At 42.9% G+C, this 19,659-nt stretch overlaps 1 protein-coding gene across 1 annotated transcript in view; it reads left to right on the top strand.

Annotated features, from left to right (window-relative positions):
• Window positions 1-5,829: 5,829 nt before the first annotated feature.
• hectd2 (HECT domain containing 2) overlaps window positions 5,830-19,659 on the top strand; it is a 34,037-nt gene continuing 20,207 nt past the window's right edge. The window contains exons 1-10 of the mRNA XM_079279818.1: window positions 5,830-6,053; window positions 10,322-10,463; window positions 14,488-14,626; window positions 14,771-14,873; window positions 15,069-15,158; window positions 15,918-15,982; window positions 16,223-16,268; window positions 17,127-17,236; window positions 18,603-18,751; window positions 18,850-18,973. Coding sequence (XP_079135944.1) covers window positions 5,970-6,053; window positions 10,322-10,463; window positions 14,488-14,626; window positions 14,771-14,873; window positions 15,069-15,158; window positions 15,918-15,982; window positions 16,223-16,268; window positions 17,127-17,236; window positions 18,603-18,751; window positions 18,850-18,973 — 1,052 coding nt within the window. The 5' untranslated portion in view covers window positions 5,830-5,969. The remainder of the gene's footprint in view (window positions 6,054-10,321; window positions 10,464-14,487; window positions 14,627-14,770; window positions 14,874-15,068; window positions 15,159-15,917; window positions 15,983-16,222; window positions 16,269-17,126; window positions 17,237-18,602; window positions 18,752-18,849; window positions 18,974-19,659) is intronic.

Genomic DNA, 19,659 nt, shown 5'->3' with positions numbered 1-19,659 from the left:
TTGACTTCTGTCAAACAAGCAGCAGCAGGTGAGCTAATTGACAAACACATACAATTGAATGTTTGGTTACAATCTTAAAATGGACTTTACCCAAACAGGGAGCACTGGAGACTGAACTTGTGAATACTTTACAATAAACAACCTTGAAACAGTTATATCTGATTGCCAAACTTTTTTTCAACTTGAGGCCCCTGAAGCCAAATCTTATCAAATCGGGGTGCTAATGTGTATTAATTCCGGGGTCCTCGACACGAAAATGGTTTAAACCCACTGGGAGAAACTGAGAATAGTCTCATTGACAAACAGTCATATTGCAGCTTGTAATTACAACTGTATGGTAATTACTGTGATAACTGAAAAGAATGGAGACCGCGTGAATCATGGGTAAACAGCGGCCTCTTGTGGTGAGAGAAGACATGACAAGTGATTTGTATTAAAGTTTGATTACTTAGACAAATAAAGACTCTTCACCCTCAATCTGACAAGAAGAATAGAAAAAAGGACATTCACAGGAAAAGAAAATCATCCAAAAGATTTTGTTTTGTTGTTCTTTATTCTTTATTCTTTGTTTCCTTTGTTAATGGTTTCCCCACACATTTCCTGCCTTGCATTATTCCAGCAGCCTTTCTCCTGTTGCTTTACATTTACTTGCTTGTTGTGTGTTGCATGTTAGTTTTTTTCTTTTCATACATACATTTTGGAAATATGTTTTCCTTGTTTTCCTTTTTTCCGCTCTTCATTCCTTCAGACGCTTGTGTACTGAAACGTTCTGAACGGATACAGAAACACACCCTCAAGTGCAGGAAATGTGTGCACCATTCACCCTCCTCCTCTTCTCTCTCTCTCTCTCTCCCTCTCACACACACACACACACACATGCATGCATGTGCACACACTCTCTGTCTCTGGCTCTCAGTTGAACTGAAGTAACCTCTCTCCCTCTCCACTCTGGTTCTGGAGGAAAGGCGTGTGTGTATTGCTGCCAAGTGGTCTGAAAAGAAGATCTCTCTCTCCCAGATGTTCTGCTCTCTCTCTCTCTCTCCCTCGCTCTCCCTCTCTCTCTCCCACAGTTTGAGGCGTTGCTATGAATCAAACCAAATATTCCTCCTGACTACTGATGCCTCTCCCTCTGTGTTCGCACATCAGTGCAAACGGACAGTGATCACAGTGGATGGACAGACCACACAAATGTAAATGTGTTACTCAATTTGCTCATGTTCTATTCAGCTTTTTTCCTCTTCTAAATCTGACACACAGTATGTGTTTTCATTCACTTGCTCGTGTTTCTCGCACAGACGATGTCCCTGCATGCATCTGTACTCGACACATTTTCAAAATCACAAATTTCTTATGGTAAAAAAAAGGATTCAAATAAAGTGACTGACGGTCTCACATGACGTTAACAACAAGAGGCCGCTCAGCTCATTTCCCTCTTAGGTGGTTTGAAACTTTTCATATAAATTTAGGCCAGTTTTAATCTTGACATCTAGACTTCTTACTGCCGTCAGAAGAGATTAAATGTTATTCCTAATAGTAATGAATTACATCTGTCACTATTCATATTTTTTTCTGTGCAGCAGAAAGATGTATCGTGCCCTTTCCACAGAGGACCACAATGGAAATATAGATATCGTCTTTATTGTGTTTTCATCCGGATTACATCTTTAACTTTTCTTGGTGGAAAGTCCGGAGGCAGGGTTCTGTTTTTCTTTACTTTTTTCTCTACGGCAATTTTCTCCAGGAGTGCCCAGACTTTAAAAAAGTGATGTGGGTCAGCAGCTTTGATGCTTGTGTGGGTTAAAAATACTGCAGAGCCCAACTGGTCCTATAGTCGTCCCAACTACTGTTCAGTTCAGCCTAAGAGCACGCACTGTCACAGACATGAGGAGGAAATGGCATCAAATGTATTCTGACACTCAGTGGACGTTATCTATCTGCACTCTCCACTTTTCAGTCGTGGACAATTCAAGACATTTGAAGATGTCATCTCGAGCTTTGCAAAAACACTGATCAGCATTTTCCACCAACAACTAAACGCTTAAAGGAGAAAAGAAAATACAGATGAATTGCCAATGAAAATAATCGTAAGTTGCAGCCTTATTTCTGTCCTAAATAAAAAAGTACTGAGCACTAATCATAAATGACTGAGGAGCACCACACTACACAGTAATGCTGCGCTCCATACAAAGTCGGACCTTGAACATTTCTGATTTCCTACCAGAAGAAGTACAATGTAATGCCACTCAAAGTCAGAGTTCCTACTTGTAAACTGATGTCAAAATACACAATCTCTGAAAGTGATCCTCTCTGCAGAAAATGTGTTCGGGAAACACATTCAAAAAAGCCCCCAAAAAATGTGGAGGCCGTTCTGGTGAGAGTTGAATGAAACTCACGCTCAGCCGTGCTTTGTGTTTGCCGTCGTGCACCTGGAACGCTTGGAGGTCGGAAGTTGGAAATTTCAACCGGAGTAATTCCGACCTCCGCGTTGTCTGGAACGGAGCAGAAGGCTCGGGGTTGGGAAATTGATTCATTGTTTGAGGAACGTTTTGTTTGGGAAGGAGATCTTTTGTCTTCTGAGGGAAACGTTTGTGTCCCTGAAATCGGACAGAGCTACAATTTGCTTTCCTTCATGGAGGTCAGAGGTCAACCCCAATATTGTGCCCCTGGAGGGTTTGTGGAGAATGAATGCCTTGCTCAGGGGCAAGAAAGGTAACCAGCAGCCTTCCAGTCTCTGTTGGAAAGTTGCTGAAATGTTCTCAGTTGGAATACATCAATGTGTCAAAGCCGAAAATCAAATTAGCAATTCTTCGGTTGGCCTCTCGGCCACATAGTCATGAATTCACTCGTTCATTCATTTCACCGATTTATTTATTCACCTCCTGACTCATGCGTTGGTTCCCCGGCTCTTGTGAGGCATCCCGGACGTGTTTGCAGAAGAAGCCCACAGCCCATAAATCCATGAGTCAGCCGCGGCCCATCTGCTCTTACATAAGACGCCCATGCAGTGCCTGGTGCCGTGATCCTCCGGGATTAAACCATGAACACGCAGGTTTGAATCCCAGCTCTCTTTTCGTGAAGGAAAAGGAATATCCAAATATCCGAATTGTAAAACATCAACACGATAAGCGCGTTCACTACAGACGCTGTTCAGAATTGAGGTGCTGCATATGAAACGACGTGCCAAAACTCCCAGCAGGCTCTGTGTTTCCACATCAGGTGCACAGGACCACAGAGAGGCTGGACTGAGAGTTTGAGGTCCAGACGCCATAAAAAGTGAAGCAAAACACATCTGCTGTTACCGTAACACGCCACACGGACCGACTTCTGCAGAACAGTCTGAGCTGCAAAAACAAACAGGCTGCAAAAACAAACAGAGCTCAACCTGACGGCTGGACTGGACCAATTTTAGAAAAAGCTGATGCTTACAATTTTTTCGAAAAAGAATAAATGAGAGTTCGTTTTTGCTACAAAAAAAGCGACTTTTTCCCTCAACGGCAAAAGCCAAAAGTCACTTTTGACAAAGACACGACAGATGTTGCTTGTTTCCATTGTGCTCCTGGTTGTACAAAAAAGCCATTCTAGTTCATTAAGGTAAGTTGCTGAGGCCGTTCTAACGTTTTGAATCCTTGTATTAAACAAGGCGGAGAGGTTCAACTTTCTATTGGTCTTAAAATAAAAACAAAAAAGGAAAGCTGTCATTACAAGAATATCAGATCTAAATCTGTCCTCAAGGCTTTTCTAGGGCCCGCAGAAACACTGATGCTGATTTTAGGAAACCAGACGAGAGAGTTCAGATGATCTCAACTTTACCGAGAAACCACACACACACGCACACACACACACACACACACACACACACACACACACACACACACACACACACACACACAACATCAGGGGCCCTTCAGTTTCTTAATGTTCAGTGAGAGTTGGCCTGCAGCCCGGATCCTGTTGCTCACTAATTATGGACAGAAGTTAAATTGTAGCGGTGACGCAGAGTCTGCAGGGCCACAGTCAAGACAGAATGAATCACAGCTCATCACTTCCTCACACAACTGTCAAAATAAAAGTCTGACTCAGGGAGGTGGCATAACAGCATGGAGCCAAATTAAACAAAGAGAAACAGGATTGGGGAAAGATGACAAAGATTCAAACAGTACACTGAAAATGAAACTTATTAATGCCCTCTTCGAAGCCGAAGGACTCCATCTGTGACAAGTGGCAACCTCCAGGGCTAACAAATGAAGACGATGCGGAACTGCCACAATCTGCAATTCATCTAATGGCCACCCGAGGCTCTAAAAGTGAGTCAATCCCCACAGACCTCCATGTTAATGCTCAACTTTACAGCAGATGCAGACATGTTTACCAAACTGCTAAATGACTGTAATGTAATGTAATGTTCACAGCCTGGTCCTAAAAACGGGTTTGTTCTGGATAGCTAATATCCCAGTTCATGAGAACTGTATGGGTGAATATATAACTCACCTGTTTCAATGATATTAAGGCTTGAAGTTATGCAAAGTGAAGGGTGTGGCTACTTAGTGCTGTACCAGCTGCTGCTAATTACTGAACTTAACACGACCCTGTTTGTGGTCCCTGTTTTTTTTTTTGTCACAGCACTGTAATAAGTCCGTCCGATCATTTCATTGGCCTGAATGTATTTTGTATGTCTGTATGTTTTTTTAGGTGAGCCTTAGTTGAAATACATTTTGCTGCTGACTTCGTCCACAGCAGCAGCACCGTCCTTTACTACAGGTGCTTCTGTCAGGTTCTCCAAACGGAGAAGAGACAGAGTTGCTGGCCTTATCACCTGTAGGGCTACATTGCATAGAAAATGTTAGAACAATGTTGCCATTTATCAACTTTTTAAAGTGAAAATGATGTCATTAAGCCAACAATGATTGTGGCATTATGTCACTATTATGTTTTTACTGTTGAAGTCAAAAGTAAGATAGATTCCTCTCAACCTTTTATTATATTTTTCCACATGGGCAGAGATAGAAGCCGACATTCAGATTTTCATTTAATAATTTTGAAGTGAAATATTTTACATAAAAAGTCCTTTTCATTGACCACATTCTATTTTATTTATTTTTTATAATTCCTGACACTGGATCTATTTTTTTCTTGGCAGAATGGGCTTTCATCATTTAGAAATTTGTATTCTTGCATTTATTATCATTTTTTTTAGTTTCTTCAGTGCAGTTGAGTTTTAACAGGTTTGGTTTACATTTTTTTCCCTTTATTTTTACTTTCTTTCTTTTATAAGTCTCCCTCTTTTATTGTGACTCCAAAGCTCCAATTTCCCGTTATTCTCTCTCTCTCTCTCTCTCTCTCTCTCTCTCTCTCTCTCTCTCTCTCTCTCTCTCTCTCTCTCTCTCTCTCTCTCTCTCTCTCTCTCTCTCTCTCTCTCTCTCTCTCTCTCTCTCTCTCTCTCTCTTTCTCTTTCTCTCTCTCTCTGTGTGTGGCGTTGCCGTCTCCAGGCTCTGCTCTCCAGGCGCCTCCTCCTCCTCCAAACATGGCGCCGGGCCGCAGCGCTGCAGCTTCCCCGACAGACGACGCAGAGAGGGACAGAAGGAGGAGAAGAAGAAGCGGGTAGCAGCTCATCCTGGACGTGTTTTACAAACTCTTTTGAAACGAACAAAACTCCACGCTCTTTAAGGTTTCCTCCGGAGACTTTACGTGCAGCTTTTGGAGACGTTTACGCGTCAGACTGTGCGCGTAACAGAGAGCCCACCTGTCCAACGAAGGTAGACTTCACTCCGTTTCTTCAAGGATGTGAATCTCCCTGATTTCTATGAAATAACGGGGCAGACTGAGCAGACAGACGGGTAGCTCGGGGTCAGACTGGCTCTGGTAAGAACATGTGCGGCCCGGTGAGGAGCAGAAACACAGAGGCTGTCGAGGACTGAGTCTTTCCAGGGGGAAACAACAACAACTTTTTTCCTCTCTTCCACACCGAGAGGATGGATGGAGATCATTTTGCGCTGTCAGGAGTTGAGAGGGAAAGAGAGAGGCTTCCACCAATTTACAACAGCTCCGCTCCTGCTGTAAGAAAACAGCATTTCTCCTTATTCATTTCAAACAAAAGCAAAACACATTTTCATCTGAATTGCTCTCTCTGTTGGGCAGAACATGTTTTTTTCTGTGTGTTGAAAACGTAGTAGTATACTTCACAGTGGGGAAATAGGAATTAGGAATAACAATAAGAATATGAATCCAAATATTGTTATGAATTGCAGAAATGGTGCAAAAGCCAACGTATTGATCCTTTCAGAAAATAATTGATAAAAAAAGATTAGAAACCACAAAACATTTTTATTTTTAGTAAACACTAATTATTAAAACAACAAGGGAAGCACCATAATATGATTGATGCATAAGTATTAGCCTTGTGTGATACTTGTGTGACCTTGTGTGATTTTACCTCGCTAATTTTCTTTAATTCGGGACTTGGGCTCAACAGCCCTCCCCAGTCACATCTATGTGCATTTTACAAATGTATAATCGAATGTAAGTCCCTCACTCGATCCCAAATCATTCTATAACAACATATCTGCCATTGAACGGATTCTGCTGGTAATCTTTTGAATTGTTAACTTTAACATGCTGTGGACATGAAGTGAGTGGAAAAAGTGATGCAGCTGTCTTACATAATGACTCCTGACATATTCAGCTCTCCAGCAGTGTTTTTTAAATGCACAGCAGGGAGCTGAGTATTGGGCTGTTTATCGGTGCGTTTTACGTTTGGCTGTCGGTGTCACTTCGGAGCAGACTGGCGGGGTTACAGGCTGGCTGGTTGATGTCATCTCCATAGTGTCAGGGAGCAGGAATGTGCCGATCAGACGGTTTTCACCAATAAACAGTCTGTCATTTCTCAGACCGACTCTGGTTGTGTCTGGAAATGCAATCAAGTGTCTGCCTGCGCTTTCCCTCTGCAGCTCGTTTTTCTGGGACTTCAGTCAGACTGATTCCCTGATTCCTCCTCAGGAGTCTTCCGGCCCCATGAGCTGGTCTGAAGAGATTAGGGCTCAAAGGTTGGATCAAAAAAGGTCCAACATTGTATCGCAGACCAATACAAATAGAATTTAAGTTTTCACCTGAACAGATATTAAACCAGAGCTGCTGTTTCAAGAGGCTTTCAGGGTTTAAAAAAAATCTCATGAACTCAATTTTCTTAAAGAACATTTTCTCCAGACTTCCAATATTTTGACTTCAGTCTGATTATTTAGCTGAGTCTGGTTCTGTGACTGTTCGTGGTATTATTCCCTGTCTTTTACACAGAGAGAGCCAAATGGACCAGTGCTGGCCTAAATCTGTCACGACCCAGTTGCCAGACTCATCCCAGACTTGTGATGAACGGTTACCCAGAATCTGCTCAAGTCTACGTAGATCAATTCTACGAGTCGTCTCAGGCCTGACCGCTGCTGACTCGGGCTGATTTGTCAACCTAAATCAACTCACGTCTGCAGACCCAAACTAAATCTCGTCAAATCTGGCAGCCACGGAGGAGCCAGTCGGCTCAAATCTGCTCCCCTATTAACACACGTATTGAACCGACTGCTGGTCGTCATGTTTACGTAGACCTGCTCATCAGCTGCGGTTCTGTCTGTCTCTAATGACAGATCGTGAAATCACAAAAAAAAACCTGCTGCTAAAACTGTTCGACGTTGTCAGATGTGTTTATAGGAAAACTGTGAGAAATGTTTGTCCACAGCCGATTCTTCCTCATTGAAAACCAAAGCGTGACTGATTTGGGTGTAGCCTCTGTGTGCGTCGCTCAGTTGTCATCACTGTGGTGCCTCTGCTCCACGTTTCCCAGAGATCGCCTGTCAATCAGCCGGCTGTGGTGCTGATGATGAAAGAGTTAGGAGAGAGAAGCCTGTGGTGTGGCTGTTCTGTGGCTTCACCGAGAAAGGAGTGTTCCTATGCACACGTCCCTCATATGTGCAAGGATTCAGCAAAGAGACGTGAGGCGAACATGAGCAGAAGTCAGCAGGGCGCAGGCAGCCCTGTCAGGCTGCGTTTTGGCAGAGAGGGACTTGAAGCAAAATGCTAATCATCAGCATGCTAACATGCTCACAATGACACTCGCTCATGTCGCAAAGTATGGGACAATTTGATCTGATGATGGCGCTAGATGAAAAGACAATTCATCCTGAGGGTAACATTGATATGTTTCTAATCTCATGGCAGCTCATCCATTGCTTTTGACTTGTCTTTAGATCCACCAAGTTCTGTGTTGATTTCACAGATGTTGTTCTTCTCAATCATTTATCCGTAGATCTGTTTCATGAAACCTGCAGGTGTTCATGCGTTCACTAGTGCGTCTCATTAGTGCTCTGCAGACAGACGGAGCTTCTGTTCAAAGACACAGGATGCATGTGTGTGTGTGTGTGTGTGTGTGTAGCTTCTGTCTCTTTGTATGTCATGTCATAACTCTGAAAACACAACCTGTTTCTGTCTGAGGTTGTTCCAAGACAAGCCTTCCTTTGTTTTCTCTCTCTCTGTGTTGCTGTGCACAAGAGAGAAAACAATAATATGTCATGGAAACAAAACAATAGAAAGTATGTGCTTGGTTCTACTTAAAGACCAAAACGTCCTCATTGATACTCATTAAAAGCACCATGTTTGATCCCACGGCCATCACAGTAGAACATCATACATTCTTTTATCTCAGGCTTTCAATCTAGAGCCATGGCCTCTAAATGATATGTATATATATATATATATATATATATTTTTTTCATGTGTGACCTTATACATAAGTGCTGTGTGTGTGTGTGTGTGTGTGTGTGTGTGTGTGTGCGCTGTTGCCATGACTGATTTTATTCAGATTGTTCCTTGAGGTATTGTTTCTTGAAACTGATTCATTTTGAACGGCAGATTAACCGTCTTCCTGCTCCTTCTGTTCTGCAGCCATGAACACATCACTGCTGGAGTGTGTGTGTGTGTGTGTGTGTGTGTGTGTGTCTTTGCTGCTGTCAGGAGCTGCTGCTGTGCATCTGTTGATCTCTCCACCTCCTCGTCCTCCACCTCTCATCCCTCCTTTTCTCTTCCTGCTGTATGCGCTCTGTTCTCCATCTACATTGTTGTTACTTCCCCTCCTTCGTGTTCTCTTCTCCTTCAGTCCTTCATGTTTTTTCTCTGTCTTCCCCCTTTTTATTCCTCATCTTTATTTTCCCTGTCTCATACATCAGTTTCCTTTCTTTTCCCTCTCGTAATCCTCCCTCCCTGCTCTCCTCCCTCCCTTCTGTCTTTCTCTTCCTTCATCTCATTCTCTTCCCATTTCTTTCCCCGTCCTTTTTTCTTGTCTTTTTTTTCTTTCACTCTCATATCTCCCTTTCTGTGCCTCACCTTACCTCATTCCCTCTTTTCCTTTTGTGGTATAATTTCCATTTTCTCCTCCTTCCTCTGAATCCCTCCTTCCTGTAAATCCCTCCTTCCTCTCCTCTTCACGTCCTGCTCTGCTTGATTCATCTCAGGGAACATTCAGTAAATGTGACGTTAGACAGATCGGTTCAGCTGTTATTATATTGTCATTGTCTGTTAATGCAGCTGAAAGTCTGGATTGATTTAAGGAGTTCCCATTCTGGTGAGAAACCTCAAGATCTGAGGAATACAGAGAGTTGCTTTCGTGAATTTATTCGTAATTGTAGCTGGAGCAAAACAATTTTACAAGTTTGCATTGTTGTTCATACTTTCATGTCATGCCTCATTTATTGTTTTTAATAAAATGCAAAATGTTGTGTTTTCTGAGAATTTCTAGAATTGTCAATAATATCAATAACATTGTCATATGCCAGTGTTGTTGATATTGTTGGCTTATCACATATAAACTGTAAGTGGATATCTTGGCAGATTAGTAAAAATAGATTGAGTGCAGTAAATTGCAGCACATTTACATTTTAAATTGTGTTTTTTGTATATCTGATTCCATTTTTCATCATTGAAGTGGAATACAATAGTATTGTCTTCTTTGATATTGAAGGTAACATTTTTAGGATGTAAAATGATATTCCAACCATTGAATACACTTCAAAGTACATGTCAATGACATTTTAATGTAAACAACTCTTTGTAAAAACTACATTTAGGGATCCATGCCAAAAGGTTTGTCCTTGTCACGTATGTGTGTAAAATATGTAGTTGTATTTTACATATATATATGAAACGTTTTTATACAGTTGAAAGTTTTGCTTTCTTGACATATTTAGTGTTCGTGTCCCTCAGAATGTCTTCCACATAATATACAATTCCTCAGCTGAAATTCTTCCTCACCGCTCCCCGTGGTGATGATGTTATCTTCCTGCGGCAGGGTTTTGGGCGAGGAGCTAAGCAGCCCTTTCCGTCTTTGGGCACCTTTATCTCCGCACTGAGCCAGAGGAGGGACGCAGGGGGACGGAGCTTTTCTGGCGGCATGACGGGCACCCTGACCGGCACCCAGTGGCTCAGACATGGTGAGCTCACAATGATTCTATTCCATCAAACAGAGCAGTTCATTCTTTTTTGTTTTCCAAAATAAATTTCAGCTCATTTTTATTTTTCTCATCCCTTCTGGTTACTAGAGGCATGTTTGTTATTCTTGTGACAAGAGGACCTCGTTTATCAAAAATCAACCCACAAAATGTCTTATTCTAACGTTCTAACTGTTGCTGGCTGTTCAAACGAAACATTGAACATTTCCTGAAACACTATGACTCATGTAAAAATAAATCAAAATAATCACATTGGCAAATGTTATCCTTGTTCAAGGAAATATGAGACGAGATGAGAGGTTTTATCCTTCTCTCATATTTGGAACTTGCCTGAACCAATATTGTGTGTGTTGGTGTGGCTTTGGCTGTGACGGGAAGACATGACATTTCACAAAACCAGATTTAAGACAAAAAAAAATCACATTCTAAAGGCAAATGTAAAAAGTGCCGCAATCATTTTTACTGGTTTCATTTGCATCTCATGGACAGACTTCTTTCTTTCTGCAGCTCTTGGTCTTGTTGATCTCACCTGTGCTCTGATGAAGGCTTCAGTGGCTTTTTCTGTCCATTAGCGGCAAATGAAACCACTAATACGATGAATTTAAGGTGACTTTTGTAAATGTCTTGATTACCACTGGCAGTGCCGCTTTTATCATCAGTAGAAAAAAGAAGCACGGATACACTGTATAGCCCCTTTCCTACTGGACAAAAAAAACACCAACTAACATCTGGCTTTTATCTTCAGCGGGAAAGGTTACAATCGGCATTCATTCCCGGGAAAAATGACTCTCCAGAAGTCACGGGTATTTATCGGCTCCAGCGCCGGTCGGCACTGATGGAAACGTGACACCCCGGTGGACACACCAATTTCCGCCCCTTTTCCAGCTGTTTCTTTGTCATTTCAGCGACAAATTCCGCCCGTCTCTGTCCGAGCAGTGCTCAAACATTGATCCACATTAGTCTGCACCGAGTTTGAAAGGAGAGTAAAAAAGTAATACAAATGCAACAGACATTTTCACCGGCCTCCATGCTGCTTTCTGCACCAACGTGATACACCAGAAAGAAAAGAGATACAGAAAAACAAACTCATCTACTGGCAGTGGGAAAGGAGCCGTCGCCTAATTTTAGTATGTTTTCGGCATTTCAAAGTTTGTATTTGCAATGTCTCATACCCAATGCACTTTTTCCTCAAGTTGTGCAACAAGCTATGTCTTTACTTTCTCATTTGTATCCATATGAATTCATTTCAAAGCAACCGTTCGTCAGTAAAGCAGCTCAACGTCACCGAACTGCAGTCTGAATGTCAGCGTGGTGTGTTCACCGCGCTCTCTGTCTCGTCGAGGAGGTAATGATGTGTTACTTCCTCTATTTACAGTACGCTTGATGTACGGGCGCACACTGTTTATGTTGAGCTGCTAGCGACGACATCAGCGCAGCAACTCGTGTCTCCAAAATGGAAGGTCACACTTCTAGTTAGAAAGTAACAGCCGTTTTTATGGGGCGATTCAGGTTTCAACTGAAAATGAGATTCTTTTTTTTTTTTGATTTTCTGCCATTTCAACATTAAATGTTCAAGAAGAATTTTCAAAGTGTCTGCTGAAAGGTGTTCGGGTTATCTCCCTGCTCAGTATGTTTCATGAAAGATGAAAGTTTACTTTCATTGCAGTTTCACTGAAAAGGAAATTTGTAAAATCTAAAATATCTGTCATGAAACTGTCACTGCTACAGAGAAAGGAGATTGGGGGGGGGGGACATGTTATGAGGTTCTATTTAGTTGATATGTCGTCAGTGTTTTGATATAAAAGTGCACGTTGCTTCCTGTTAGACAGGCGAGGTTATTTCTGACTGCCGTGAGAACGCAGACCCAGCGGAGTGCTCACCAGCCCACTTTGTCACCACGGCTACTGATGCCAGAATAATTATGCAAACCTCCGCCCCAAATGAAAACCATATGAAAGTAAAAACACTCAACACACACACACACAAGATAGTGTAGCATTCCTCGGGCCTGTTAAAGCCATCCGGCCTGCTGCATAATCGCTACAATTTGCTATTTCATCTGTAAAGTATTACTGGAGGTTTGTAATGCATTTGAATATTGTCAAATTTGGTTTTGTGTGCTGAGGCTGAGCAGAGCAGAGATCCGTCTTGAGTTTCATTTCAAGATCAAAAAACAGGGACACCTTTTCTAGAAACGCTGGCATCGAAGTCCAGCTTGTTCGGGTGAAATATTAAAACACTTACCATGCTCCTGGTTTGGTTGTCCTGCAAACATCCCCAACTTCCTCATTGCTCAGAGAAAAAGAATTGGACATTTGAGGTTTGTAGAATGAGGGAGATCGAGCGAGCCGACCACCTCCGTCTTTGTCTGGCTGATGCAGTTGCATTCAGGTCCAATGAAGTTCTGACTCTTTTTTTCCTGGAGGATTTCTAAAGGTTAGAAAGAAAACACTTTGCATGCATTTGCAGCCTGGCATCCAGAGCATGTATCCAGATACAGGTCACATTTTAATGCACGGTGTAAGTAAATGGGTAAAATCTAAGTGAACATGTAACCCCAATAAAATCAGGACCACAACTTCAGTGAGTGTTTGAGCTTAACTGTGAGCTGTTCCTTAATTAACTGGATTTCTTATAATGAACTGATTTGGTCCTGATTTGGTGTTTCATCATCCTGGATGGACGTGCGTGGTTATCAGGCAATCTTCAGTCTGATGTTTGTGGACTGCTTCATTCACGAAGCATCAGCTGGAATAATAATTAATAGGACAGTACTTGATGGCAAACACTTGATGGAGATAACAGGGTTGTCCTCTCATCCCTTGTCAGAAGACATCAAAGGCTTTGTTGAAGTAAACGTTAATGAAAGACAGAGGAGAGCAGAGGGAGGAGGACGTCCTCAGAGGTCTTCAAGGTGACTATTCCAAATAAAAGGGAGCCATGACGACCGGTGCTCGTTGCTGTCAGGACTAAATTTGGTGATGCACCAGCTGACAAAGCAGAGGTAATCATGAAGCAGTGATGGAGGAGGAGAGAGGACAAGGGTGCAAAGATGGGAGGAGGGGAGTGAAGAGCGTTTTCTCCTCTTGCTGCTCTCATTAGCTCGATTTGTCTCTTTGCTCAGAAACTTACATAAACTGGTTTGATAGCTCACCAGCGCCGTAGAAAAAGCTAGCTAGCAAGAATCTGTGTTAAAGCTTTTAAAAACTCAACTCTTGCGGTTCCATCCGTGATCATTTTATCACAACATGCCACAAAATAATACAAATAACAATTGAACCTCTCTGACCTTTCCTCTGGCAACACTATCAAACCAACGCTTGTACACAAAATAAATTCTGAATTTACTGGATAGATTCTCATGAAATTTCCATTCATGCTCCCTAAAGGATGAACTCCTTTGATTCTAATGACCCCATGAGCTTTTCTCGAGCGCCACCCTCGGTCTGAAACACCTCCACTCTTCACACATAAAGAAACATCAGGGTTCCTGTCATGTAACACCTGCTCTCATTGTCATGCATCCATCTGTCTGCCTCTGTACCTGTGTCCCTTTTATCTGCTTGGGCAATCTGTCCATGCACCCACAATGCACCTGGACAGGCCTGCTGGTGACTGTTGTTACTGTGGAGACGGAGACAAAAGGGGGCTAATTATAAACAGAATGAATAGACGGTCAGCAGTGCGAGGAAGCAACATCATCAATGACGTCGCTGTCTCAGCCTGAATATCTTTCGCTGTCTGTCCTTTTGTCTCGATTTGTCCTGCTGTATATAACTTGCCAGATGTTTTTATTATAATTATTTATTGAAAGTAGTATAATCAATACAAACATCAGGTTCCGTACAGGTAACGACTGCTTTTGTGTGACTCTATCAGGGTCATAACTCTAATTGTTGAGACTTGAGCAGTTCTCAATTGTTTTTCTCCTCCAGGGCTGCAATGAACACGACGCCGCCGCTGCATTGGATTCATAAGTGGTTTATTGCCTGTTTTGCTCACCCAGGGAGAGATCTGCCTCCGATCTGCAGCGATGTTCGTCAAAAGCAGCGGCTCTCCATTGACACTCTTCCCCCCGAGGTCAAAGCTCCGTTCCCCTCCGACCCCATCATCCCCCTGCGCACCAAGACCACCAAGGAGTTTCAGTGAGTATTTAGTCCCTGGACTGGGACCCAAAACATTAAGACGGCTCTCCCCATTAAACTAAACCACCTTACCTACAAATACTATATGGGAGCCGGGTCTGGTTTGTCTTTTTAAGCATTGTGTGTGTGTGTTTGTGTTACCAGGGAGGACATGGAGCGTGCCATCCAATCAGGTGACTGGAGGGAGGTCCGAGAGTTTTACCTGACCACCTTCGACTCCTTCATAGAAATGAACGCTGCCTTCAAGGTAGAACACACACACACACACACAGTCTGGCTCTCAGCAGAATGCCTGTTGTGAGAAAACAGTTTTAGATGCTGTTAAACTTTCACCAGACGCCTGGAAAGCATTTTTTCTCTCTCTGTTGTTTTCCTGCTTTTTCCTCATGCTCTCTCCTTCTTTCCTCATTTTTTGTGTCCTCCCTCCTCCGTCCTTTGCCAGCGAGAGGCGAACGGATCCTTCAACACGATCGACGACTCGGGAGTCAACGCCAAGTTTGTCAACGCTGTTTACGACGCGCTGCTCAGCACAGTAAGCGCGAGAGAAAAAGACCCCCGTCTGCAAACACATACGAGCTCATCATCAAACTGCTTCGAGATCTATTCGCCTTTCATGAGGCCACTTTTAATGATTCAGAAAACCCTTTTATTCATCGTTTTAACCCTGGAACAAGCCAACAAACTGCATGACCATGAAACACTGAACGAGGAGCAAGTATAAACTGAACTGAGGCAAAGTCACTCGACTGTGTACATCAGTATTTAAAAGTGAAAGAACTACAACTATATGTTGCTGTTACAGTTTCGGATGACGGGTAGTTTAATACTCCGTGACATTGCAAATACAACTTGTTTTTCTTCAAACAAGGTTGATGTCATATTGCTTCTACAGGAACACATTCCGTCGTCTCACGATCTCGTAGCTCGTGGTAAATCATCCTCGGTTCAGATCATGAAGAGGAATTTCACTTGTGGAACCTCACAGTTGAGCTCTATGGCACATTTCAGATTGGAGATTTGAACCGCCACCACCAACAACAAGGACATCTGCAAACGGATCATGTCTTTCTTCTTAATGACATCAAGTCTGTAACAGAGTCTGTAGCGTCTGTTTAAGTTTAGATCTGTTCTATAAAGCGTAACTTACCCGCTGCCTTGATGACCTCTCTGGTAAAGAAAAGGTGAGATAAATATGGCCGCCAGTGTTTCCACTTTGTGGGTCTCTGACATTCAGGAATGCTGATTCAGTGTCCTGAGTCGTTTGTGAATTTGTTTTGGTGCGTGTGTTCAGCCTCAGGACATCCAGAAGTCCGTGTTGAAAGGGATCATCAACAGCCTGCTGAGGGAGTGGAAAGGGTGAGAACACTTCTGTGACACAATCTGCTTTTTTGTGATCCATTTGCGTATTTTTAGATTCTACTTGACCTTTTTCCAGCTTCAATATAATTTGGTCATTTAAAAAAATCGTAGTAAAATGGAACTGATTGGCGAGCGGGTATATGTAGGCGAGCCTGGCTTGGTTTTGTTGTGCTTTTGCTGTCCAGTCTCTCTCTCTGTTGTGTGACGGGTTTTGGTTTGTTTGTGTTCTGTTTTCAGGCCTCGGACAAAAGACGACCTCCGGGCGTATTTGATTCTTGTTCAGGTGAGACTGAAAGTCCTGTAGGTAAAGGCCAGAACGTGCACAGACCGTGTTGCTCACAGATGAGTGCTGTCAATAATCAATACCATTGATTGAAACTGTTGGCTGCTGTTGCAGCTGTGGTTCACTGGATCTCCATGTCAGCTGGGGAACACAGGGTTACAATAAAGAGTGGATTAGATTTGTAAAGTTGACTCTGATACGTACACATGATTTCATCCTTTGAACAACCGTTTGTTTTTCTTCTTTCTTTTTGTTTTTTCCTCCCTTATTTCTCTCTTCTCATCAGCAATGATGTACAGAAATCTTTTACTTGCACCTCTTTCTGTTTTGTTCTCTCTTTTGCTGTTTGTGGGGTCTTTTCTTCAATCCTGGTTGATTTCCCTATTTTCTCTCTCTCTCTCTCTCTCTCTCTCTCTCTCTCTCTCTCTCTCTCTCTCTCTCTCTCTCTCTCTCTCTCTCTCTCTCTCTCTCTCTCTCTCTCTCTCTCTCTCTCTCTCCTCTCTCTCTCTCTCTCTCTTCTCTCTCTCTCTCTCTCTCTCTCTCTCTCTCTCTCTCTCTCTCTCTCTCTCTCTCTCTCTCTCTCTCTCTCTCTCGTCTGATTTCCATATATGGTTTTGGGGATTGGAATCAGATGAAGACAGGAATTTACAGTAGTTCCGCTGTGGTTCCACGCTCCAATCAATACCAACCAAATGTCTGATTCTGTCCCATTTGACTTTGAGGACTCGCCTCGTCTTCCAACTCTCATGAAGACTCTCGTGTGTGTGTGTGTGTGTGTGTGTGTGTGTGTGTGTGTGTGTGTGTGTGTGTGTGTGTGTGTGTGTGTGTGTGTGTGTGTGTGTGTGTGTGTGTGTGTAGAACCCCCAGTATTCGAGCACCAGCACCTATGTGATTTACGCTCACCTGCTGAGGCAAATCGCAGCTCTCTCCGAGGCCGACCACCACTTCCTGGTTCATTGGCTAAAAAAGTAAGTCTGTGTGTGTGTTTGTGTGTCAACCTTTGATGGTTGCCTGCAAGTTGCCACAGCTTTCTCTGTCATTTTTAAAACTATTTTTCTCTCTATTTGTCTTTCTCTCTCTCAACCTGTCATCCTCTTCCTGTCTTTACTGTGTTTCCATCAGCAGGAATAAAGCAAAGGCATTTTTTCGGGGGGTATTTGCATCGTTGCTGTATTGTCGTTCACATTTTCTCCTCCTCCAAACTGAGTCTGAGGACAGAGGCTGTAGTACGTTGAACAGATTGTAAGCTCTTTGTCTCTGTACTGTAAATAACTTTTGGAAGTGTAGGCGGATTGGTTCTTGTCATCTGGTCTTTGCAGCAGGGTTAGCTGGTGATTGATTGTGTGATGGAAACGTAAATTTAAAGTGTTTCCATCTCTATCGAGGAATATTTAGCTCTCGCTCAATGTGCTCATGCATTTATCACACTTAGCTTTGATAGTTGATGAATCTCACTCGTCAAATTCTGATCGTCTTTTTTTCCATCATCATCATCCCCTTTGTTTTCCCACTCTAATCTGAGAAGGGGGGGGGGGGGGGGGGTCACAGTTATGGAAATCACATTTTCACCACTTTCATATATGCTGCATATACAGCACGTCATGATTTTGATTCTAAATCGTTAATCGCTGAAAGCCGCCTACTTGCTTCAGCGCTGTTAAAGTTGTTGAACTTTCACCACCGGGCCTTAGTGTGGTACATTACCAAAAACATATCATGCTACATTTGAAAATGTTTATGACAGGGGATCTGTTGATCTTTACGAATCAAGACTCCAAAGTCTTACAAGTGTTAAAAAACTGTTTGTAGAACTGTTTGAATAGAAAATCTAATTGTAGATTTGGAGAATCTAGACACCCCTTTGCAATAGCATATTACTGTCCAACCCTGATCAGGCAGTTGGATGGCATGTGTGTGGCATCGCGACCCAGCCTGGAGAAGGTTATCAACTGCCAGCCAGCTTAATCAAACCGTAACGCTTTTAAAACCTGACACACAGCCTACAATTACAGATGGAAGCCATCCTTTACGCGTCTCTCTCTCAGCCTTAAGAAGGAGCCCTGAAGAATGCATCCTTTATGTGGTGATGATTTATAAGCTAACTGCTCTAAATTACAAGTTCTGTTTAGTTCTTCTCGGATCCAAAAACCCAAATCTCTTCATCCAACGCTGCTATTTTTCTCCCTTGAACTGTCTATTTTTGTGCATGTGTGTATATTTCAGGGTATGTGCACTTTGTGTACTTTTGCCTCTGCCAAGCTGCTGATATTAACCAATAACTGTGTGTGTGTGTGTGTGTGTGTGTTTGTGTGTGTGTGTGTGTGTGTGTGTCAGGGTGTCGGCGAGGCGCTTCAGGCAGCCGGTAGAGCGCCTCATGCAGTTTATCTCCACGCGACTGTTTCCTGCAGAACCAGACGAACTTCCTCCTCTGGCCAAGTGCTCCTGGTGGATTCCCTCTGCTACCAAAGTGCTCGGCCTGTTCAGTGAGTCTCACACACACACACACACACACACACCTACACACACGCACAAAATATCTTTTTGTCACATTTTACTTTCCTTCTTCTATTCCTGTCCTCAGATGCAGCCAACAGTGTCTCCTCTACTCCCATCATGCCATTCACCGACTTCTACAACATCACTCTGGAGCACATGGACTTCATGGAGGAGTACAGAACCTGGCAGAACTACGGCAACTCAAATAGGTCAGATAAAGTCTGCCTCTTTGTCGATCCAGTTTAACTGGCTTTCCCAGCTACTGACTTTTACTAAAATGACTGAATGTGTCCAGAATGTCTCTAATACCAAACTAAAACCAATTTCTGCTTCGTTGTCTGAAATGTTGTTTGCTTGTATAATAGATGTGTTGCTTGTGTGAACTGTTCAAGGACACAGAGCTTTTTTATGCATAGATGGATTTTAAATGGTGGAGCAGTGGAATAGACGGTGAGTCGTGACTTTTTCCCAGGGAAAGTGTCCCTGCTCTCGCCCCCGAATCAGGACCAGAAACGCTAACAGATGTGTCAACACATTAGCTTGACTCACTACAAAGATGACCAAGAGGGATGTTATCTTCTTCTGACGATTCCTGGAAGTCAGACCAATTATCTGTGCCTGTGCAGGGACGAAGTAACGTTCCCGCACAGCTGCACTTCATCCAGAATGGTGGAAACACTGCCAGAAGCCGCAAAGTCTGTTTCACGCTGCGTTGGACGTCTGATAAAGGAAATGGATCCAAACGGCTCTAAAAGTTCCTGGCTGGTGTGGTGGGGAATTCTGCTCATTCCGGGTGTAGATTTCAGAACCTGCTCATTTGAGTATAAATTATTTTAAAAATACACTTGAGAGTTGGTGAAGAATGAAGTGTTTTCAGGGTTATTCACTTTTCATA

This window comes from Melanostigma gelatinosum, assembly GCF_949748355.1.
Source record: "Melanostigma gelatinosum genome assembly, chromosome: 12".
Taxonomy (NCBI): Eukaryota; Metazoa; Chordata; class Actinopteri; order Perciformes; family Zoarcidae; genus Melanostigma; species Melanostigma gelatinosum.
The sequence above is the reverse complement of the archived record's forward strand: the minus strand, read 5'-3'. Positions and strand labels throughout refer to the sequence as shown.